This window comes from Anarrhichthys ocellatus, unplaced genomic scaffold, assembly GCF_004355925.1.
Source record: "Anarrhichthys ocellatus isolate YVR2014 unplaced genomic scaffold, GSC_Weel_1.0 scaffold8, whole genome shotgun sequence".
In the NCBI taxonomy this organism is placed as follows: Eukaryota; Metazoa; Chordata; class Actinopteri; order Perciformes; family Anarhichadidae; genus Anarrhichthys; species Anarrhichthys ocellatus.
The window spans coordinates 852,646-877,448 of NW_022280038.1; the positions used below are offsets into that span (position 1 = coordinate 852,646).

A 24,803-nucleotide genomic window follows, 5' to 3' on the forward strand; every position below is an offset into this window, starting at 1 on the left:
AAAAAAACTCCACCTTGAATGAGCAAAGCACAGCCATGGGGGAATGTATTTTCATTTATTTAATTTACAACGGCGAGAAATGTCTTTGATAGGACGTAACAGTGAAACTTTATCGGAGGCATGGCTTGAAAGAACGTGATCACAAAATGACCAGCCAACAAAGATACAAACACACGTTATACAAACACTTAACGATCCACAACGGGGCAAAGTTAGCCTGTTGCCTCTCTGAACAGTTATTGGCAAGATCCTATTGCAGCACATTGGAACTTGGCTAGAACTAGACAGCATTTACATTTGCCGCACTGAGCACGATCTGCACCCTGGAGAGCCATAATGTCATTCGCAAATTACGAGGACATCGGGAACACAATATATTACAGAGAAAGGAAAACAAGTTGAGACAAGAGCCAAGCAGAGGAGTCTAATCCCAGTCCGGATGAACACACACACACACACACACACACAGAGGAGATAACGATGTGTTTTAGTAATTATAAGCCAACACTGAAGCCAAAAAAGATCTTATTATGGTGAGTCCAACAAAGCTTGATCCAGACAGAGGGGAACGTTTTCAATCCGCGGGCGCAATGACCGCTGATGGATGTCAGACATTTGGACGAGTTGTGCAACAAAATAGGCACCGGGCCAACGCAGTCTTTCTTTTGGCGGGAGTAGGAAATCAACTGGAGAAATACAAAATAACACATAGACAGAGAGAATAGCAGGAAATACATACATATTAAAATTCCTCTTGATGCTTTATAGAATCAAACTTTACATTATTATGCAAATCCGTCAACGGGCGTTAATCTGTAACTTGTGTACAGCAGAACTCGAAAAGAATCCACTGCTCGTCGCCAGTTCATGTGAAAAGATAAGAATGAGGGGAGAGAATAAGCTGCTGTGGTCCCATGATACACATGTAAAACTGTTTTTTACTCTCTAGTAACAACAGAACTGGGTGGAGGGGAGCTGCATCAGTAGTACATCAGCCCTGCGGAGTTCAGCGGGGATGGCCGTTCAGAACGGGGAGAGGCTCGGCACTTTGATATTGATGTCTCCGATGTTGATGTTGCGGGGAATCTCGGGCAGGTTCATGTTCTTCACGGCAGAGACGGCGCGAGCGGGGGCCGCCGACAGACCTCCCTGCCAAAACAAGACATGGGAAAGCGGAGTGGAATCTGGGTGTGATTACAGTATCTTTATAATTGTTGGCATATGTTTGTTTTTTCTATGGCAAAAAAACTCCTGTATGACTACTGTCAGCATTTTATGAAAGTAGGAAAAAACAACCATACTGAACTAATATTTTTTGCATCTTTTAGTCTACTTACAACATATTGAACATACTTAACTGACAAACATTTTTAAAGTATGCCTGAGAGGTCATGTCGCCAACACTGTTTATGATGTGGTTGAGGAACCGTTATGGAAATCTCTCCTTATCAGTACTTACAAGCAAATTCACAGATGTGAGACTTCAGGGCTGGCTGCTGAACTGCAAACTTAAAAGGAACAGTTCTACATTTCGGAAATATGTTTATTCGCTTTCTTGCCAAGAATTACGGTAGTCCAGACCCAGTTCAGTTTTTGTACAGATTTAACTATTATTTGATACTATTTGATACGTGTAAATTAGGGAGCTGTAGAAGTGCTGGTAGGCAGATTCTGTTACCTTTGGACGGAGTCCCGCAGGCTGTTAAGCCCCGTCTTTATGCTAAGCTAAGCTAACCCTCTCCTGGTTGTAGCGGTCGATAAAAGGAAAGTTAGCTCAACAGTTTTCCCAACGATCAAAGAAATGTGTTGATTATACACACCAAAGTCTGTTTCCAGGTCTTGGGGAATACTGCTGCATATCTGTCTTAAGCTACACAAAGTCTGATAAATAGCCTCAAGTGATGTCACTTGAGTCCGCTTTGGTTGGGGCTGAAGACTACAATTGAAAAGGTGGAGTACTCCTTTAATCATTTGTTATTTCTGTAAGCTGGATCAGTCTCATTAATGCTCGTCTGTATTTTTCATGAATGTAGCTCGCTAGCTAGCTCTGGGAAGCACATTCCTAGCTACGAGGCCTGCTAAGCTCTGATTGGTCAGTTGTTTCAACAATATCAACAGCAACATCAGACCTGTTTGGATCGCTGGCCACATCCGAGATGTGGGCGGCGATTCAGAGGTCTGCTACCAGGCTAATAAAGACGGTGATGTTTAATGTCAAGACACTGGCATGGTCCTTTAACGTGGCTGACGGACTGACCTCGGACTTCTCCATGCGGTTCTGCAGTTCCACCTGGGCTACGATCTCATTCATGTTGGTCTCCAGCACCATGCCTCCCATCACCACCTCCTGCAAGATGTAATGGACCTGCGGACGGACACGTCACAGCAGTTAGCACACATCATTGGAACAGGTCTCTTTGCGTGCCGGCTGGGACTCGGCATCCAGAGCACATTGTGAAATGCAGCAGAATACAACATTGAAAACCCACAGCCAGGCGCTGTGGGTTAAACCCGGGTTTAAACGGGTGTGATGTTCGGCATTTCACAATCCCGCACCCTAACAGTCCTCAGCTCATTTGTGTTTCCTTACACCAAATGATACAGAACGGGACGAGAGAGGCAAAAAACTAATGTTGGAGTGTTCAATCCTCTCTAAAACGTCGCTCTCGTGGCTCAATAGCAGTTTCAATTTTCACTCTCGAGTCGTGAATTCCTGTGGGCAGAAAGTATTTCGGGGGAACATGAGACTGTCTTCTGATGCACAACTGCTTTCAATTTAAGGATGTTAAAATAGAGCAATCATGCCTTTGTAATCAGCAAGGTATAATATTCCATAAAGCTATATTCCTATTTTTCCCCTGGCAAAAAAAGCAGTTACAGCTGCATGAAATGACACGAGGAAAGGAAATTAAAAACAGCCTCGATCTGTAATTTGTCAATCTGCATAAGTCCAAAATCAGAGTTTTACAAATCAAAGCATGGCGGTGTTGTCCAGGCAGGAAAGCCTAATGAAAGCAAAACATTTTAATCTCCAGTGGAAGTATTTCCCAATTCTATGTTGGGAACATTCCTCCAGCCAAACCCCTATTTCCCAATTCTATGTTGGGAACATTCCTCCAGCCAAACCCCCACAGCACCACATGACATCAATTTCCTACTGGGCAAATTCAATCAAGATGGCCGTATAGAGATGTGCTCTATTAGTCTCCTACAAAGAAATGCAGCTCTCAAGACAAACTGTCGAGCAAAGGAGGCATTTCAGAGCTCCTTCAATAAGCACAGTTTGATTTACTGTATTAATAAAAAACATTCTTGGCCCATACACCGAAAGGAAGTGGATCAATTACAGCAGCTGGCTGTTTCTAAAAAGCAGCTGGCTGCATGGAGAAGTCACACACACAACTGCACTGCACGATACCTCGGGGGGGGGGGGGGAGTCACGTCTCCCCTCACAGCTCGCACACAAGCTCCCCTCATCTGAACTGTTTGCTGAATATGAAAAACAAAACCATTTATAACAAACCGCCACTGCAGACTTGGTACACATACAGTAAACCCAGTGGTGGGCCGGCAGGCCAGCAAGGCCTCCTCTGCTGGCTTAGACAGAATCACAAAGTTATAGCTATTTTATAATTTAATAATTTTTATAAATACACTACATGTATTATCATTTTTTTCCCATTAAAAAAAAAAACTGGTGACTTTCCGAACCCCCTTGGCGATTTTTTTTGTCAAAAGCTACTAGCGACAAATCTAGCCACTTTTTCTGGTGTTTTGACTCTGACGTGAAAGCACGTACGTTCTGCACTGTCATGATCGAGCAGCGGGTGCCCCAAAGCACTCACAGGCGGGTACTCTCACAGCAGCCTCGCGCAGCACTCCCAGCTGCAGTCAGAGAAGAGAGGAGACGCACTCTCGGCATATTCGTGTATCTGCACTCTGCAGTTAGTGTATTTATAGGTGTTGAGCTTCATTTTTACACAAAACAAATAATAACCGTAGCAAAGAAGATGTTTCCCATGTAGAAGTTGACCCTCAAGCCTCGACTGACTGGTCACTCTAGTGACTGAGTCACCGCCCTCCTGCGGCTGCCAGTCAGCAAAATAACTTTCTTGTCATACTTTCTATTATCGCAGAGTCTGCTCTGCTTCCGAGCCTCGACCCCCACTCACCTTGTCCATGTGGAATATGAGGTCCAGCTCGCAGACGTTTTCAAAGCATTTATCCAGCGTCTCCACAAACACCTATGAATCAAGAAGAAGAAGCAGCTCTGGACGGTCAATCGTCTCACTTCTCAAATAAACTTCAAATGTTGTTATAGTACAGAGAAATGGTTTATATGGTTAGTAGAGATTTTGATTATATTTGAGGGTTTAAAAAGAATCGGAGATTATCGTTAATTAGCAGAGTTCTTATAGATCTGCTTAATAAGAAAAGTGAAGTAAAGATGGTGCTGGTACTGCAGGTAACTGGTAACTGCAGGAAGCCAGTGGTTATGTTTCATTCTGAACATTTAAAAAAAACGACAGAAATGGCGACTGATTTCGCAAATAAAACCAATATCGAAGACAACATTAATAAATTGCAGGTTATTTATTGAAACTACTCCTACTTTTGTCGGGTTTTGTGTTGGTTAAGGCAATGAGGTTCAGGCAGACTCTCTGTGTAATTGTGGCTTGTTTTGTATCTCTGTTATTCCCCTTTATTGACGATGACGCTGATTTGCCGCTGATAAATATCTGATGTCAGCGTTCAGTGGGCGGACTGAGCAGGTCGGTGGCATTGCTTAACTTTTAGGGCACTAATTGTTACGAGTGTGCAATAAAGACATCTTTATTATTCGTTACCGTCTCATCCACGGAGATTTTCCATTGAGATCAGCAACAGAGTTAAGTTTCATTTCTCAGATCCACCAGCATTAAAAACAACCAGGGAGGAGGCAACGGGTTCGATTCCCAAAATGAATCAGATGCAGCATAATGTAATGGAAAGGAGCTTGTTAAGCAGCTCGGGGGAGCGAGGCAGAAGAGTCTTTGTTCCACCTTCGGAAACCACACATTGTAACGAATATGTCTGGAAGCAGAGTAGAAGCTGACCTGGATCAGGTCCAGGATGCCGAGCTCACTCTCAGACGAGTCCACGCAGAAGACAAAGTAGAGGGTCGCGTAGTGCCGGTAGATGAGCTTGTAGTCGGAGCCACCGATGAGACTGCAAGAAGATTACCAAAAAAAAAAAGGCAACCTTACAAGAAAATTCTAGCTTTGTGCTGTGAGTAAAGGTGACAGCGGGGAATGAAACAAATAAGTGTTTGCTATAAAACTCACATTCAGGGTTCAGTGTGTAAATGAGTTGATGAGAGAAGTCCACTTTTGTGAGTTTTGCCTCCATCTATTGGATAAAGTCACGCTACTGCAGCTGCAGTCAGCTGCTGATCAGCTGCTCGTCTTTGCTGCCAAGTGACATCAAACCAGACTGACAAAGTCCACACAGGTGGCCCAGGGTTTATAGTCATGAGTATAAAGTGAGTCATGAAGTCACTTTATGAGTCATGGAGTTTTGTCAACATGTCATGTGTTTTAGTCTCAAAGTGAAAAAAAACAGAGTTCAGTCGCAGCAGCTTGTCTGTAATTCGTGCATCCATCACCACCATAAAACACACAGTGACAGTCTTTTTAGATGCACACGTAGTAGAAACACAAGCTCGGTTATTCCCTTGTCAAAGCACAATTTTTCGTACGGAATGGTCGCCAAAAAGACAGCAATACTCGCCTTCCACCCTCCAAGAAGTTGCAGACGTTGTCGTCTCTTTTGGATACCAGATGGAAAGTCTCCCGAATGATCTGCTGCTGCATCTCTTCCGCCTGCAGGAAAACATGTTGCACAGTCTGTTAAGTGACAACCATTCTGGGAAATGTAGTCTGTGTTTGGTTAATAAATTCACTCTACAGGCACCCGCCATTGTTTTGAGTGATGTTTCATTTTTACTTGTCTGATATAGTACTATCTTGTCGTACCAAATGAAAGTATTTTACACAAAACTCTCCACAAAAATGTAATTTGATCAAACTGATAAGACTTCAGTGCATTCGTAAATTCCCACTCACAGATAATAGGCACAAGTATAGTATCATATCATTGCAACGGTTGATGTTTAAGATAAGAGCCTTGATAACCACATGATCTGGTCACTTGTGGACAGTGGTGGAGGAAGTATTCAGATCCTTTACTGAAGTAAAAGTACTAAGATCACACTGTAACAACTAAAGTAAATGTCCTGCATTGAAAATGTTATTTATGTAAAAGAATGTAAGTATAACTAGGAAAATGTATTGCAGTATTAAAAGTAAAAGTACTCAATGCAGACAAATGACCTCTGTGATTATATATTATCATGAGATCATTATTACACATGCATTATATAAAAGTCGGATTTTACTGATGTAGTTGAAGTGGAGCTACTTTTTAACTATTTTGTATCGTATTTCAATTATGGATTAATCTGCTGATCGTTTTCTCCGTTAATTGATTGATCAATTAGCATGGGAATTTGGGAATAATGCAATTTAATTATTAATCTTTCTAAACCACTCACAATTATCTGAGTGTAATGTAACAGTATCTACCGAAGCAACAGTTACTGGAGAGGAGGAGTTATTAAGGTGACATGGGCCACCTTTTACCTGCAGTTATAAGCTAAAAGCGTAAAAAGACAGGTGGTGAATGATCCAAAGTCTGTGATTACTAGCTAACTAAGCCAATAAGTACAGTACGTAGTAATAATGTATTTGTACAAAGCATACAAGTTACTTGTGTTTTATCTTAATACGGCTAAATTCCAACTGTTTAATGCTGCTTAGGGAGGTATACATAGTTAAATATGTTACAAAGAGAGATGTTTGCCTGAATAAGAGGAACTGACTGAAAAAATGGCTAGTTTAGCTTTGCGGTTTGCTCCTCTACACCATTGCAAGCTAGCATCCGCTAACGTTATTTATAAGTTGTAAATTGGTTAATGACAAACAATCTGACCACATACACATTTATATATATATGTGTATATATATATATATATATATATATATGTGTATATATATATATATATATATATATATATATATATATATATATATATATATATATATAACGAGATCTTAAACATTTGTGATGGGGATTGTGCACTAGCTGACAAAAGGTCATACAACGCTCAATGAGTAAACACAGCAACAGAACGATGCTAATGTTTTGAACTGCGACCCCCACAAATACTTACAAAATACTGATAGAATCTGATCAGCCGCGGCTTTCCGTGGTTGTTAAATATCAGGATGGATTTAATCATGTCTGTTCTTTTGTGTTGTCAAATGACAATATAGCGTTATTATTAAAATGTTACGGTCTTTGCTGTTTAGATTACGTTAGCTAGGATGCTAAAAGCTCTCTCGGCTGCCGGATGAGCTAGTTGGTTACATCCGGTTGCGTCTCCACATTCAGCAGTCGACCTCTGACGAACACCTCCAACTCTTTGTTCCGGGCAGGAAGAGCGCTGAGAGCGAGAAATGAAGACACGACAGCACCCAGATGATCAGACACCTGGGTATGTGGGAACCATGTTAACAGGGATGTGAAGAACCAAGTTTCTAATTTGCCATGTTAATAACATATCCCAGGATCAGGCTAAAACTTGGACAGTGGACACAATCTACGGTGATCAATCAGTCAGAAATAATAATAGTTCAGACACAATGTGTTGGATACATTTGTGCTGGGTAAATGTGAAGATGACTGGATTTACAGTATACTTTGTGGCTCTAATTCACTCGAAATATCAGCACGCAGGATATGAAATGTACTGTGTGTTCCTGTTTCTCATAAACATTTGTAGAATTGTTCCTTGTGTGTCAACTACTTCTCAAAACACATTGGTAAGACACATCTTTAGACGTAGACACCATTGAATCTAATACAGGAGCCCTGTGGTATAGCAGTTTATTGATGCTCATTTTATTTAATATTTTTTTTCCCCATTCAGTGTGTGCACTGTTGAGGGTTTACACTGTTCCTCTTCCTCTGTGTTTCCCATGTGCCATCAGGAGTTCTGAGACTTCCTACCGCCACATTACATCATTTCGCACTCTTTGTTACTAATGCACCAGCAACTGAGGCACCACGCTAATTACTGGACCCTTTGTACCTTTGTCTCCTCGCTGCCTTGAAATCTCAAAGCCGTGATGTCACACTAGCTGTACCTTTGTGTGTCGTGACCAACAGCAGTCGGCAGAATCTGATCGAAAGCAACAGCGTGCATTGTAAAAAGCAAAAGATTCCAAAATCAATCAAGGAACAATGGCGATAAGTCTTGAGCAAATTTTTCCTGAACTGCATTACTAACTGCTGCCTCCCAAATGCTTGAATTTATTTTAAATCGATGGTGACCCCCCTGTGCAACAAAGCATCATTTGAAAGGTCGTCATGCATCAAAAGGCAAGGGGCCTTTTTCAATGAAGGCACTTTGATGAGTATGAGAGGACTTGTGAAAACAGCAGGAAACGCACATGGCATAAAAGATAAAATGAACACTGGCAGAATGCAATGTATCTGCTTCATTTTTACAGTGTGTATGCAGCATGCTGGGTCATTGCCCGCTGGGCCATTTGAATGGAAGAGAACCATCGTTAATGTAATCGGTAACACCTGAGCTCGTCCTATTAGAAGTTAAATGTCTTACTTTCATCTTAGCAGGAGTTAATAGGCCTTAAGATGAATGTCCTGGGACCTTAGCTTCTGCCGTGTTTAAAATGGACACCATTGTGTTCATGTGCATTCATGTGTGTGCTGCATATTGGCAAACTATTTAAATTAAAACTAACAACAATAGTAAAACTAAAGGCGGAAGCAGGGTGAACAGGTTGTGGCTGAGTTGGGTTTTATCTTTTAATTACCTTTCACCTCTTCGCAGGCACCCCTTGTCACCAATATCACCGATGCTCAGTAGGTACCAATGATGTTCTGGGCATCTCAATTACCCGCTGTAGAGCCCTCCTGTCCTGGGCCATGCACACCCCATGCCAGTTTGTAATGTTTCCATTCAGGATGCTTTCTATTGCTCCTCTGTACAAGTTGACAAGAACTTGGCACAGGACTTCTGCCTTCTTAAGTTTCCTTAAGAAATACAGCTTGATATGAGCTTTCTTCACCAGGATGGAGATCTGGGAGGACCATGTCAGGTTGTTTGTGAGTCTGATTAACAAAAGAACTTAAAGCTGTGAACTTGCTCCACCTCAGCTCCATTGATATAGACAGGGGTGTGCGCCTTCCAGTTCCTTGGTTTTACTGACGTTGAGCAGTAGGTGGTTCTCTGAGCACCACTCTGTAAGATTGTCGATTTCTGAACTCTAATTGTTGTTCGTAATCCGGCCGATGACGGTATAGTGTCATCTGCAAGGTGTACTGCTCAGTGTTGAGTGTGACACTGTTTGGATGAGCGGTTCTTAAGAAAGCGTCACCACAGGCCAAGCATTCGGCCCGTTTTGAACAGACATGTTTTCAACAGACACTGCACTAGCAAAAGGGGAGAAGATACAAAAGGACTTCTGATAATTGCTGTGTCATCAGTATAGGATCTACAGTTTATGGTCTAGACAAGTATCTAATTCTACATTTTATCCTACCTTACCTATCAGATGGGGGTTCCTGTGGCAAAGCTTATTGGGTCTTTGGGTCTACTGTCAGTCCACCTTGGGGATTCTTGAACCACAACTGCCCCACTGCTTCCAAACCAGGCCAGCTGACACTCAGCATTTCTGCGTGATCAGAACCCAGCGACATCAAACCATCAGACCGCATTTCCTGTTCTGATTTCATATCCATTAATTCTCTGTTGTACGTTTTTCATCATTAGTGCAGCGAAGCCACCCGGGCTGTTGTCTGCATATCATCTATTATTTCCCCTCTAAATTCCCTTCCTCCTTCATGAGCACGGTGGAAAACAAACAGACGCTCATTAGCATGTGTGACCCGTTGGTGGTAAACAGGCTTATTTCCACATGAGTGCAGTGCGAGAATGGACTCCACCGGGACAGTCGAGGTAGGTGGGCCCGCCGGCTGCCTTCATGGGGACTTTAATGGGGACTTAACAAATGCAAGTGGACAGGCACAAAATTCTCTGGCACAGGGAGGTCATGTTGGTACAGTGAGCACTTGTTAGAGGCTGACTCACTGAATGCTGGACTCTTGGGTGGCCACCGATATTCACTTCAGTTTTAATGTGCATTTCTTTTTGTCTCCCTCCATTCAGTGCTAATTGTTGGATTGTGACGGATGCCGAGTGCTGTCTGCCAGAGCTGAGGTAATGTGCGGCGTTCGAATAATGCCTCTGTGCTCCTGCTCTGTGAAGTGATGAAAGCGGCCTGTATTTACGGGGATAATCAAAACTGTAAGGGGTTCTTCTGTCAGCGTTTTTTGTTTACCGTCTGCTTCTCCCACAGCACCGTAAGCTGCTGGCCCGTGGCCTCGGACCTCAGAATAGCCTTGCAACCGTACCTGTCCGTGTCTCAAACGAAGTGTGATGAGGTGAGTTGTTTTAAATTCCTGACAAACGACTGAGGCAACTGTCTCCCTTTATATTTAGCTTACAAGGCTACAGTATGGTATTATTTTGCCTCTCAGTTTTGTGGATGTTTTTGGCGCTCAATAGCAAGGCCAAGGTTAACAGTTGAAATCCCTGTTTAGCTCTATGGCTCAGCACTGTCAGGGTTGTTGGATCTATAGCCACCGTGACCTCCCATGATAACAACATGCGCAAAGACAAAAATAATTCATAGTTTAAACCATGCCTTCAAGAAAGAATACATTCATATTTTCATAGTTTGCTTCAGCAAATTAGAGCTTTTACCCCTCCCTCTTATTTGACTGCAGATTTGAAGCTTGCAGTTGTGTCCACTCCCCTCAAGATGGCAGCATTTTGGTGTCTTTTCAGGGGAAACCCAGCGCCGAATGTTTTTGCATGAGCTGCTACCAAGCAAGCTCCAAAAGACAAGACTACGTGATGAATGTTGTGGTATAATAAGGCGTGGGGCTTAAGATCAACGCAATTTTTTGATAGTAAATTAGAATATAATATGATTTATATTCTAGTCCATTAAACAAAGTTAAATACTATAATGTAATATCATAATGTAAAAACAACCAATACCACATATTATTGTAATGTCTGTGTAACAATAAGACAGATATAACACACGCACTCAAAAGCAATATGTGAATACCAAGACGCGAGTGATATTTGCACGTAGAGGCGATGCATGACAGGCTTATAACACCGCAGATATAAAGACACAGCTGTGACTGCGTGGAATTAAGAGAGTAATTACAGGTGGCGCAGACAGACACGATCTTTGTATAGGCAGCCCTCCGCTGCTGCGTGTTTTGTGAGCAGCAAAACAACCCCGATCCTGGATCAGCATCCCGGATTTCCTTTGCTCCGCGTCGTTAACGGAGTCGCTACGGCGGCGACCAGAGAGGGGAGGGTAAAGTCGGAAGTCTCACTCTGTGCAATTCTTTCGATCTGTTACGCCGAGGTGGACTTTTAAGAAGCAGCGCGAAAATTAACGCATTCGGCGAATTGAAAATGTGTTGGCTACTCGTAGATTAATAACAGTCTACATTATAAAAACCGCCTCGTTGTCTGGTGTGAATGTACAAGGAAAGTTGGTGTAGTGAAGTGGTCCTTGTGAAAATGTGCAAATGATAATGAAAAGCAATGACATGTGGCTTCCTCTAGTTAATATTTATATTAATATCGGTGAAAGACACAAAGATAAAACTGACTTCTTGTGAGTACCAGACCAGTCACTATGGTAACTGCGCTCCTATTGTCGCCAAACTGCAGTAAGAGCGACGCCCACCTCCACAGACTGGAAGGAGTGATTCATCTTTAGCAACAGAAACGATCTCTGCGCAGGGCGCCGTGTTTACAGCGAACACGACAGACTGCAGACTGGTCGAAGGAGACTGTGTATGTACCTGTACATGAATCTGTCTCAGGACGCTACCCACGCAGCTATCTATCGACGGAGGGCATTATATAGCCACAGTGCCTGACCCGAGCAGGAGTAGTAAAGTCAAATGATCAATTTTTCCGCTGATATGAAGGTGAATTACTCCGACCACAACAACGCGGTGCGTGTGTGCATGATGAGCGGCTGAGGAGGAGGAGGAGGAGGAGGAGGAGGAGAAGAAGGAGGCTGCGGTCTGAAACTAGATTGTATCCTGGATACTTCGAAAGAAGCGTCGTGTCGTTCACACAAGGAGGCTGGCGCATCAATGTAAGATGTTACTGTACGCCATAGACGGTCTCTTTCCATCACAATTTTAGGGGAGGCGGGTTTGACTCGTTTTCTGCCTCCCGAGGAATCCTCTAGCAGCGGGACGTTGAACGGTTTTCCTCCAGATATAGAGCGTGGAGATGCGGATTACAGAGGAATCCCCGCCACCCGTTTAACTGCATTGGCTTCACTGTACACATCAGTGCGGTGTTGTTTTGGGCGGGAATAAAAACTGAACTATAAATACGTATTTTCTAGTCAGAGGAATACATCTGTGATTTTGGACTACCCGTTAGGAGACGCGAGGAGGCTATCCCGCTAGCCTGTTGGTAGTAGCTATTAGCTCCTTTAGCCGGCTAACTGCTCAAAGGTACTGGCTGGAGAATTTTTTAAATAAGAAGCTTTTTAATAATTCTGAGCAGGTTTTGCCCACGTTTCCTCCCCATCAACATATTTATTTGCAGGATTTGGAAGGATCTACTCATCCAGGAATGAGGTCTCGAACGGAAAGGAGCCGCGTGACCTTGTTTTGGGGTCTGATACTGGGTCTGTCGTCCTGCCTCCGGCCCGCCACCGCAGAGAGTAAGTAATGCTACTACACACACACACACACACACACATTGCTCTTTCCATGCCCCGTTGCTGCTCAAATATGGGGAAGTAAGGTTAGCTTTCGTTACAGAAAAAAAAAAAAAAAAAAACATGCTTTACTTTATACACCGTATTTATAGTACAACATTGTAAACAGAGACAGCAATGTTTTCTGTACAATATATTACATTTCGGCATTCATGGCGAAACAAATTTAGAAAGATGAGTACTGTAAATATATAATATATAATGCTTTACATCACAATGTAGTGATGCGACTATGGGTTAATGAGAGATTTTAATTTGCATTAAGTCTACTGCAGGAGCAGTTTGTGTTTACGTAGTATAACACTATATGCGCATGTAACTATAATTTGATTGTAGTGGAAAAAAGCATTTTAATACATGTACAAAGACGTGTAGTTATTCTGTGATATTGACTGTAGGAAGTCTGGTTGTAATATTGTAACTTGGTTTTTGAAACTCCACAGAAAATGAGTCAGTGTAAGTGTGTTGGTAAATACATTACTATGACTCAGCCAACGGAGATAGTTAGTCAAGTTTTATTTATATATATATATATATATATATATATATACACTGTCAGTTTTTGGCATTATTTTGTGTGTAGGTGTTCTTTCCAAAAGGGGTTTTAATGTAATACTAATAACTTAATACTCCCAGTCTTTTACTCTACTTTACTAAACCAACTCGGGGACACCTTGACCGTGGAAATATTCTCATTAATACCATGCTGCTGCCACATCCTCCCATCAGCCAAATGATGTTAACCACAAGGCTGAGGTCAGAGATTTGAGTTACGCAATAATCCGTTGAAGTAGACCTTCAGTGCTTCTTTGACTGAAACTTTGAGGTGGTCTTTTATTGTAGCTCACAACTTCTTCTCAGCATGTAAACCCTCAAATCCAACAAATCAGAATTGTTTTCCCATGTTTCCAGTTAAACCATAAACTAGGCTTCCCTGATTCATCCCAGTCATCGTGACATGTCGGGGAGGGGTGAATGTTAAGGGGGGGTTGAACCAGGGTCTGGGTTTTAAAATAGAACAAGCCTATTCACACTCGCACACAAAACAGACTAAGTTCTGTTGATTGGAAAGAGTGAGGAGCTTGTGAACTGTGTGTCATGGGGTTTACTGTCTCCCCCCCCCCCCCCCCCCCCCAGTGGATCTCCCAAACTCTACTTTACTGGTGTGCGTGTGTGTGTCTAACGGTTCCTTGTGTGGCCAAACTCTCAAGCATTCCCGCTGGTTTGCTGTATCAGCTGGGACTAAAGGGTTCGGGTAAACCAGGGTCAGCTCCGTTGCTGCAGACGAGGCCTTTTTCAGAGGAACCAAGCAAGTTTTATCCGTCAAGAGGGATTTCTTTTTCTTCTCACCTTGCCTCTCATGTGGAAATGTATTTCTGTATTTACCCCCCCCTCAATGCTAGTGGCAGTGTATGAAGCGCCAGCTCAGAGGGGCGAATTGCTTCCTATTTTTTCGGCCTTATTGGACTTCTCCTGGATTTCCTCTGATTGTCTCGGTGCTGCAGCCAGTTGGGGGAGAAAAAAAACAAACCGGTTATCAAAAGCAAATATGTGATCTGGAGGCTCATCGAAAGCTGCAGAGATAGGCCTGTGTACTCAGCTGTTTAGAAATGTGTCAGTGTGAGAGGAGGCTACACCTGCCAGCGGTATTCTGTTTGGTGTCGTCACGAGCATGGTCTAGGAGCAGTGTCTCATGAAAGACTGGAGTTGGCCAGCGTCACCCGGCCACGGAGGGTGAAAGTGTCCCGGCTGCGGTGACGTAATGCCGCCAGTCGGCGCATCGTCGTCTCACAGGCCCGGGTGTTTGGGATTGTATTAACAGGTATGCAGCTCGCTGGAGGCTGCTGACAGTGTGCACTGACAAGTAGATTATAGAGGGAGACATAAAGGACATACCAGCACACTGCCTGCCTGCCTTGAATCACACCAGAGGCATTTCATAACAGCTCACCAGAGGCTGAAGAAGACTCAAGGCTCTCAGCAGTTTTGGTCGAAAATGCCGACAGCTCTCTGTTTTTTGTGCGAGAACCGAATTATCCCCGATTAAAATGCCGAATGCAAAGAAAGGCAATACGGCTTTATCACATTTGAGCCGAGCTTTGGCACAAGCCACAGCTCTGAAACTCATGTCACAAGCGAGGTTTGAAAGAGGTCGACCGTAGGAAAGTTTGAACACTGGGTATAGTTGTGGTGAAATATGCTTTTTCTTTTTTTTGCACAAACAGGCCCAACTTTCTTTTGTATTTTTTCAGTGAAGACATCTGCGTCTTTTTGCCCTTTTTTTTGTCGCCGCTGTAGGCGTTTACATATATGTTCTTGAAAGCGTACTGGTTGGAGCAAAGCGGCAGATGTTTGAGGTGGCATTGAACTGGGTGATATGGGTAATATAATGTAAGGATGCCACTTTGTCTTTGCCCTTTGGGTTTTCAGATCTCTAAGCAAACCAGGGCTAAAATGTAGCGCTGACTGTAAGAAGTTTTAATTTGAAAGTGTACTAACTACTGTATATCTTGTGTTCTGATCCAGTAATAAATTATTACTGATTGTTAAAGCTAAAATCGAATATAATATAGTGATAGGTGTGTATAGCTGTTAAGTTTATAGATCGGTTTTCAATACCTTGATATGTCATGTGCTTCAAACCGCGTTAAGAGGTTTAGGAAAACATGTTCATTGTCAGCAGAAAGGTTCAGAGTGTTCTTTTGGAAATTAAACATTATTCGACTTCAGTAACAGTGTAGTTTCTGAAGAAACAGCACATATGCTTTGGGGAACTACAGATTCTGGTATCAGCAATACAGTTTTATAGTATTCTGCATTGAGACCTTTCCTGGTCTTCACATCAGTTTGAACGGTACCGTTTAACTTGTCGTTCTGCTCTTTGAAAGGACCAGTGTGTCACATTTAGGAGGATCTATCGGCAGAAAAGTGTGTTTTCTTAAGTAGATAATCACCTGAAAATAAGAATAGTTGCTTAGAATGAGCCCATGTTATTTCTACAGTAGCCCAGAATGGACAAACCAAACATTGGCTTTAGATAGGAGCATCCACGTTGGCCACCGTAGTTCTACCCGCTTGGCACTCGGGAGAAGCTTCAGTTGGTTGCACTCTGCAACCGCACTGCTAGATGTAGCCAAATCCTACACACTGCAGCTTTGCTTAAATAGGAATGCATAAAGCATACTTGATCGTCTACTTTTTTAGAAAAAAGAATGTTGCAGGATTGAGTCCTAAAACCAGAAAATTAGTTCCCTTGTCTCGAAGTCAATGGGTTTTTTGAATGGGTTTTTGGCTAAATGCCTGAAATAATGTTAATAACACAAGCTTAAGAGATTTTAACGTTTTGCTCTATGATATTAAATAAGTCAGTAAATTCCTCTCTCGTGATTTTCTATGTGTCTTGAAAAAGGCAATTGCTAACAAGTGGCTAAATGAGACTACAAAACGCCATCACTGCGACTAGTCCGCTTTCACAACCTAGTTCTGTAAACTCGCGCTCATGTGACCGTGGTGTAGCTCGTTTGTGGGCTAACCGTAGCTTTTTACTGCTGCCGAATACAATCACGCTTCAAAAATCATAAAAGTGGTGCGGAGATTATCTTGTTGAACAAAAAGTGTAAGTATCATAAACTTGTGTTTCTCACAGCTTATTTTCTAAAATAACCCAAAAATAACCAATAACCCAAAAGCCAATGGGGGAAAAAAACCCCATTGGCTTTTTGGTGCTAAATTTCAGGGTTGGCCTACAAAAATACCTCTTCCTTGCAGGGATCCCTACAACTTATTTTCTTCGATTATAAAGTGACGCAACAGCCCTGCTGTGTGACATCTATTGTGGGAACTTGTATAGCCGTTGGCCCATTGCTCTAGCTCCAGGTTTTGCCTTAAGGAAAAAAATATATATATATATTTACACTAATTAAACCTGCAACACAAACCCTAATGTTTAATTTGAAAAATGTAGTAATTAAGAATGCAATGAATTGTTTTCTTGTCATGCATTGTTTCTCCCAAACCTCTCTGCGTAACCTTCATACAGTAAAACTTTATAGACCAGCATTAACGTAGTAGTGTGACTACCTGTGAGCTGCTCGGCGTGACTCATTTTCCATGACTCACTTCCCACCAGCTTTTGAAGTCTGAATCCTCACAGTGATGTGCGATAATGGCCTCCATGTTTCTGTGGGTGCTGCTGGGGCTTCAGGCCAAGTATTGTTTAGAGCACAGCACACATGTGGCAGTACAAGTGGGAAAGGCAAACACTCTCACACCTATCATCACCGACGTGCCCTACCAAACTTTTCCTAATGCGGGTTCGGATTCAGAGCGGTGCCTTTTCTTCTTTGCTTTGTGCATCTTTTGCTTCAAAGTATTCCTTCGTCTAAATAGAATCAGAGTCTCCTGGCCGTCTCGCTAAATAACAAAGTACTGCTCATGTGGCTAAAAACAAATGTAAACAAATCTATTTTACCCTGAACATGAAATTGCATAAATACATGTTTTTACAATTTGTACACATCAAAGAGCAGACAACTGTCCTTTGTTGTCCGTCCTTTGATCAAAAGCCTAGGCATATTCACTTCTGCAGTGAATTAATCAATTCACTAGATCACAGTGTGTGCATAGACTGCTACAGGTGGATACATTTCCAGGAGGGGGCCCCACAATGCACCATGTTAGCAGCGTGGTTCTAAGGATGGTAAAGCCGGTCTGTTGGTTGGTCCACAGCTTTAGTCCAGACTGAGATATCAAAACAACTATCGGATAGATTTCCATCTTTCACGGACATTCATGGCCCCCAGAGGATAAATCCTATGGACTTTGGTGATCCTCTGACTTTTCCTCAATGGCAAACACAAGGTTGACATCTGAGTGAAATGGTTTTCTAACTACTGGATAGGTCGTCCTGAAATGTAGGGTTAGTTTATGTTCTCAATAACTAGTTTCAAGTCTTCTTCAATACAGCATGATGTCCAGTTAGTGAATTACGGTCGCATTTAGAGTAAAATAGACCATAAAGCAGGGTATGCTTCAGGGCGTGGCCACTTTGTGTTGCTACCACGGCGTTATTCGGTCTGGGAGATGTCCGTGCTTCGTCTTGCGACTTTAACCCTTTCACATCGGGTTTTCTGTTCATCAAAGTTAATTGTAACTTGTTGGCCACCCAAAAAGGTCTTATTTAGCATTTGGGTGTACTTAAGTGCACCCTATCATGTCACTTTTTGTTGCAAAAGCCAAGATGGTGACAGCCAAAAACCAAAATGGCGACAGGCAAAAACATCCGTCCGCATACCAATAGGTGACGTCACGGTGACTACGTCCACTTCTTATATACCTAAAAAATAAACTGCAAAACTAATGACATTCCCCTCTGCTGTACTCCAGCTGGTTTTGCGCTAATAAGCGAATGTTAGCATGCTAACAAGCTAAAAAGATTTTAGCGTGGTGACAGACGTGGCTTATAGCACAAAGCACCACTGGTGTGGACTCTTGTTTCATGATTTACTTGCGAAACGCCGTCGGGATTCATTTTATCCTTCGTTCAACAAGTTGTTTTGTCACATATACTGTATTTGAACAAACTAGAGTGTATACATTTCTCTCAATGGATGATGTCTTTGATAGTGGAATAGTTTGTATGCCTTTTGATGTCATTGTGCTATAAAAGCTTGACAAAAGCGGAGCGGCATGAAGCCAAAAACCGGGGTCATACAAAGTGGACACAAGAGCAACAACAATGTAAACTTGATTGCGCCGTTTACCTGAGCTTGAATAGAACCTGACTCGCGTATTTACATTGTCACGCCATGTTAAGAAACCATTGAGAATGAGAACTGCCAGGCAAACATGTTGTGTCAACAACCGCACAGCTCAAGTGTAGCGTCAATATTTAGAAAATGCACAAACAAGCATCTCTTCATAAATATCACCAGTTCAGAAATTTGAGAACATTGTTTGGTTAATTGCTCCGTCTAACAGCCTTCTATTGCATAGAGTGTGTAAATAAATGATGAAATAACCAGATCATTTGAAAGAATATGTTCTTGTGTAATTGTTTTGCTTTTGATGTAGCCAAGACTTTATATTGTGATGATGAAACTGTTTTGATCCACAATGATGAAACTGTTTTGATCCCTGTGGAGAGCCTCAAATGAAAGCAAAGAAATGAATAATAATAGAGCAAATGAGGTTTACGTTACTGTTGAGTTTGATGGATTGCGGCCCAGTTCACACTCTGCTTTTTGTCTCCCCCCCCCTGCAGTCTGCGGTCCCAGCATCGACATCGGGAATGACATCAGCGAATTCAGGCGCCTGGAGAACTGCACGGTGGTGGAGGGCTACCTGCAGATCCTCCTCATCGGCGACAAGAACAACAACAACGTCCACCAGGACGTCTTCCGCTCGCTCAGCTTCCCCAAGCTGACCATGATCACCGACTACCTGCTGCTCTTCCGCGTGTCCGGCCTGGACAGCCTGAGCACGCTCTTCCCCAACCTCGCCGTCATACGCGGGCGGAACCTCTTCTACAACTACGCGCTGGTCGTCTTCGAGATGACCAGCCTGAAGGACATCGGCCTGTACAACCTGAGGAACATCACCCGCGGCGCCATCCGCATCGAGAAGAACCCCGAGCTCTGCTACCTGGACTCCATCGACTGGTCGCTCATCCTGGACGCCGAGTTCAACAATTACATCGCCGGGAACAAGCAGTCCAAGGAGTGCAGCGACGTCTGCCCGGGCATCATGGAGAACAACCCCCAGTGCAGGAAGACCATGTTCAACAACAACTACAACTACCGCTGCTGGAATTCCAATTACTGCCAGAAAGGTAACGCCGGCTGCCACACACACACACAAAAACACACACAAACAAACACGTGTGATTGCTCGCCGGGGATTTGAATTGCAAATTGATTGCGCACACAGTCGAGCCTTTGGCCTGATTTGCGTGGTTGTGATTTTGGGAGTGTAATGAACGGCTCCGTACCGGCAGCTGTGGCCTGCTACCTGTCGCTTTAACTGCTTTTGCTGTTGTGTTTTGGGAATGCAGGGAGGGTGTGTGTGTGTTGCTATGCATGATCGACTTGTCTTGCAGATCTTTGCTGTAATATATCTCGGCTGTTTATTCAGGTTGAGGAAAGATGAAAAAAGAGCTAAATGGAGGTATCGGTGGAGTCTGCGATTTAGCTCTCGGTCCATGTCTACGTCGAGCGAGGTTTTCTGAATGTGAGCAACTACTTGCTGTCAGATGACAACCTCAGTTTACTCACATACTCGGGTGTTATTCAGGTGTTTTGTGGTGGTTCCATGTCAGTTCAATCCAGATCTGCCTACAAAAACCGAATCAAAGCGTCTAGAGTTTAATCAAACCACTCCAGGGCACGATGGGTTTGAACACGACCTCTTTAATTCAGATGACTCGTTTCAGACGTGTGTGTGTGTGTGTGTGTGTGTGTGTGTGTGTGTGTGTGTGTGTGTGTGTGTGTGTGTGTGTGTGTGTGTGTGTGTGTGTGTGTGTGTGTGTGTGTGTGTGTGTGTGTGTGGCCGACACACGCGGTCTGTCTGTCTGGCCGAGTTGTTTCCCCGGTGACTGGCGCCCTGCTGCAGACTCAGCATGTTGATGTTTTCGGTCTTGTGACATGGAATGGTCCTGGATGGCTTGCGTACACGTATAGACGCACGCTGTCTCCATCGTCCAGCACAAATTGCTGGGAGTGGCAGAGTGTGGGCATCACGCTGGGGGAGAAACCAGGGGGGGGGGGGGAGTACGTTGGAGGAAGACATGTTGGAGGGGGTGTCGGGGTGGAGGAGCAATAACCTCTGGACCTCTCCTCTTCTATTTGTAAAAGCAGCAAAAAACACCGTGTAGAATTACTCATTATGCCGGATGGCCCACTAGTTACTACAGCTGGTATACAAAAGTACAATAATTGCCCTTAGAAATGTTGTAAAAGTTGCATCAAATTAATATACCTCAAAATTGTACGTCAGTAGCAGCACTCGAGTAAACGTACCTAGTTGCATTCCACCACTGAGCGTAGGCCCTATCTAAGGTTGTGTCTTCACATGCGAGAAGGCCACCCAATCTTCCTCTTTCCCGCCGCTGCGGCAACAACTCAACGACATCCAGGCAACTGCGTTGCTTCGACAACACAATCTAAATTGCTCACTCATGTGACCATTTGTGTCCTCGAATAAGCTGCAATTCCTACATCGTCAACATTACACGCAACTAGAACTTGGAGGTAAAAGTTCCAGTGTATTTACATTGTGCAGGAGGTTATCGGACTGTTCTGATATGCTAGTATGACATATTGACAGGAAGGCATTTTGTCTGTATAAACAAGTCTGTGGTAAGGAGGTGAAGTGTAACAGCTCTGCTCAGAGAGTACAGGGCCATCTTTCTGTCTCCACTCTGTCGAGACTAGACCAAAACATGTTTTTCAGAGGGCCGGGGCTGTGAGGGACAGGAAATAGATTTGGATATTGTTTTTTAAATACTTCTATTACCAGTGCTAGTGCGACAGCTGCTGCTTCTACTGTTTCTCTTACTATGGCCTCAACTGCTACGCCATCTGCTGCTGCTGCTGCTAGCTACTATCATTACTACTACTACTGCTTCTCCCAGGGAGATTACCACAGTTACTAGTGATGCTGCTTGGCCTTCCACTGCAGCTACTAAGCCTACTCGCAACACTACAGCAAGTACTAGTGCTGGGGTCCCAACACCTGGAAATGAGTTAAGTTTAGTTTATACTTGCGTGGCACCGCGGTGCGAGCCTCCGCTTGAGCCTGCAAACTGTAAACGCATATCTCAAATTCATGGACTACTTTACTGCCTTTTAAAAAGCCTTGTTAAAAAAAAAAAAAAAGTATAAAGTGTCTAAAGTATTTCAAATACGAATTGGCCATCTTTGTAAAATCCTTGTAAAAAGTTTGAAGCTTTTAAGTGTCTTAAAAAAGTGCGGTTGCTAACAAGTGGCTAAATGAGACTATGAAACGCCATCACGGCCGACTAGCCCACCCACCCAGAACATGAATAATGATTTCACCACACTTGGCCTCATTGGTTGCAGCTCGTCCCCAGACTAACTGGACAGATGAGACACTTTTGGGCCCGGCTGGTGTGTTTGTGCTCAGTCGGCATCGTCCTATCCCAACGGGTCGACGTGTTTTGTTCAGTCGGTTTGAGCGGACTAAAAATAGAAGAAGCGGAGATCGACTTTGCGAAGACGCATAAGCAGCCAACCGAGGTGGGTTCCTGAGGGAGAGCGTCGGCTGGGGCGAACGGGCAAATCATTTGCTGCCGCCGCTGCCTTTTTCAACAGCATTGATCTGAAACAACACAAGCACCGCTGCAGAGGCCGCATTGTTGTGCTATTTACTGTCCATTTTATTGGAGGAGTCTGGTGGTGCTAAAACCAGGCTTCATTAAAAGGACGATGGCCGATGGCTCGAGTGGGTGAGCTGGCCGACCGAACAGTGCTCATTCCCCTCAGCCGCAAGCTTTACAATCCGGTGTGTTATAGCCTGATGCTGCTAGAATCAAGTCTGTTTGTATCCGCAAACACAATAGAAGACCAAACTCTGATGTCTCTGCTGATAACGCCCCGTATCAAGCTTCAGTAATCTTATCTGGGATCTGTTGTTTTGAGTGTGTGCCTGGCTCACAGGCCTTCTGCTGCGCTGGCATGAGAGGCATCGTTGTATCTGGAGGCAATTTATTTCCAGACCCCGGTCATTCACCGGATCAATAAATGACGGAAGGGGAAAGTGTTTTCATTGAGTTACTATAAAGGGCCTTCTTTCAGCCGGAACTCATTCATAAAACTGTTGCAAGGAAAAGAGGGTTCAAAGCCTGTTTTCCTTCCCTGGGAAAGTGGAGTGTTTTTTTTTTGTAGTCGCGGGGGGGCTACATTCTCCCATGTTTACTTCCCTCATTTGTTTTTTTGGGAATCTGCTTTGGGTGTTTTGTCTCGTTCATAACTCATGGGCTTCTTCTAAAGAAGAGCCATGTCCGTGCATGCTGGGAAACAAGCACACACACTCTCACACGCTCACTCTCTTTCTCAAACGCACACAACCCGCACACACGCTCTCTCATTGAATAGCATGGGGGATGTTTTTCCGGTGCTTTGTTTGGTCTGAGGAGATGAAAGCGCATCATTAAAGTACAAAGTAGGTCTTCAGGGATTTACTGGAAGGAATTTTTTTTTTGGTCTTTTGTTAACCCCTGGCCGAAGGGATTACACATTAAACTAGAGGGATTGTCGACGGGGTTGTTGCAACATCAATTTACTGTACGTGTCGGTGTTTGCTCTTTTATTTTCAAAGTGTTTAGTCAGTTTACGGCGGCGGTGCCAGTCAAGATGCAAAGCAAGTATGGCAACAAAGTTCTGAAGTCTTTGTGTAGGGTTTGAAAGTTTTGGACTCATGCGACGTCTATTGGTAAAAAGACACAGCAGTACACGGGGCAACCTGCTGACCTCCACCACCATAGCAACTATTTCTATGACTAAAATGTAACTTTAAAAAAAAAGCTTTTTTTTGGGTGAGCAAGTCGGGGCTGGTTCTGCCACGTGATTTTTGTTTTGGAAAAATGCTAAACTTTTGGCTGGAGTCGGTAGAGGGCATAAAACGTCTCCTTAAAGTTTAACTTGGAGGTAAAAACAGTGATCTGTGCGAACTCAAAGTTCAATAGGTCACAATGAATGTTGCAACAGGTTTATAGTTTTGACATAAAGCCTTCTCGGGTACTCCGGTTCACTGTAAATCTCAACAGCTTAATCACTTATCAACATTGTTTCTTTTAGAAATGTATATAACAGCTGCGTCAATATATTAGCTCACAGCATGTATTCATCTATATGATGTATACATTGGCTGATAAGTATGTTTTAAGCAAGTTTAGAAACGCTGTCACCAATACATAGTTTGTCCAGCAGTGAGCACTTGTAAATCTATTTTTCAAATCTATTTTTTATTTTTTTTGGTAACTAAATATAAGGGGTCATTGTCAAAAGATGTATTAAAACGAGACATATTGTGCTTATATGCGGGTTTGTGTATGTATTTTGTGTTTCCACTACAACACGTTTACATGCTTCATTGCCCTCATCCCGTCTGTCTGCATTCACCCCTCTGTGTGTCAACAGAATTGCGTTGCCAGGCAATCCGGTGTTTTACTTGTTGTCAGCTGACGTCACTCACAGACACGGCAACCTGAAATACAGTGGGACACATTGAGAATGTTTTAAACTGTGAGACGGTCTTCATGTTGTACAGTCGCAATGCTGACGGCTCGTTTTAAAGGCCCGGTTTGTGAAGACGGGCTGTGTGGGTTCCTCCCCGGGCCGAGCGCTTCTATACTGTCAGTGTTTGTATAGCGCCTACACCTGCTTTATAATAAAAAAATGTCATAAATATGGGACTATTAAAGTTGTGTGTTTGTGCTATAAAGCTAAAGATCTAACATTGGCCTATATATTGCTGTAGTTTTTCCTTTTCACTGTCAAACATGAATATCGTTATCCACCTTAAAAAATATGGCACCAGGTGGGACTTAGTGGTGTTTAAGACACAATGTCCCCTTAACCTTAGTGTGCATGGATAAATTCTTCCAGCCAATCTCAGCACATCGCATTACACTTTTTGCAGAAAAAAGTATCGCTGTTATGTTTCTAATTAAAATGCTGACTACGTCACCGCGGCATCAGTGAAACTGTGCATTAGCTGACATGCGGGCGACACACTGTCAGCTGTCTAGCGGTGTGTGTGAAAAAGCTGAAGAGAGTCGCATAACAGAAAGGGAGTGAGTGAGTTGTGGACTCGGTCCCATCT

At 43.3% G+C, this 24,803-nt stretch overlaps 2 protein-coding genes across 3 annotated transcripts in view; one reads left to right on the top strand and one right to left on the bottom strand.

The window, feature by feature from the left end:
* Window positions 1-43: 43 nt before the first annotated feature.
* ap3s2 (adaptor related protein complex 3 subunit sigma 2) lies at window positions 44-7,339 on the bottom strand. The gene is made up of 6 exons (XM_031848587.1): window positions 7,271-7,339; window positions 5,770-5,861; window positions 5,097-5,208; window positions 4,173-4,244; window positions 2,258-2,365; window positions 44-1,149 (listed from the first exon to the last, which is right to left on the bottom strand). The coding sequence occupies exons 1-6, from the start codon at window positions 7,337-7,339 to the stop codon at window positions 1,024-1,026; spliced, it is 579 nt and encodes a 192-aa protein (XP_031704447.1). The 3' UTR covers window positions 44-1,023.
* Window positions 7,340-7,535: 196 nt separating this feature from the next.
* The window catches only part of LOC116383991 (insulin-like growth factor 1 receptor), a 40,216-nt gene continuing 22,948 nt past the window's right edge, over window positions 7,536-24,803 (top strand). For both annotated transcript variants that reach the window (XM_031848228.1, XM_031848229.1), the window contains exons 1-5: window positions 7,536-7,594; window positions 10,295-10,345; window positions 10,485-10,569; window positions 12,788-12,905; window positions 19,225-19,791. In XM_031848228.1, coding sequence (XP_031704088.1) covers window positions 7,557-7,594; window positions 10,295-10,345; window positions 10,485-10,569; window positions 12,788-12,905; window positions 19,225-19,791 — 859 coding nt within the window. In that variant the 5' untranslated portion in view covers window positions 7,536-7,556. The remainder of the gene's footprint in view (window positions 7,595-10,294; window positions 10,346-10,484; window positions 10,570-12,787; window positions 12,906-19,224; window positions 19,792-24,803) is intronic.

Excerpts from the sequence above, each read along its gene's own strand:
- ap3s2 (XM_031848587.1), bottom strand. The coding sequence starts at position 7,339 with ATGATTAAATCCATCCTGATATTTAACAACCACGGAAAGCCGCGGCTG. Across the intron at positions 4,245-5,096 it reads GCATCCTGGACCTGATCCAG|GTGTTTGTGGAGACGCTGGA; the intron begins GTCAGCTTCTAC and ends CTTGATTCATAG. Across the intron at positions 2,366-4,172 it reads TCATATTCCACATGGACAAG|GTCCATTACATCTTGCAGGA; the intron begins GTGAGTGGGGGT and ends GTCCGTCCGCAG.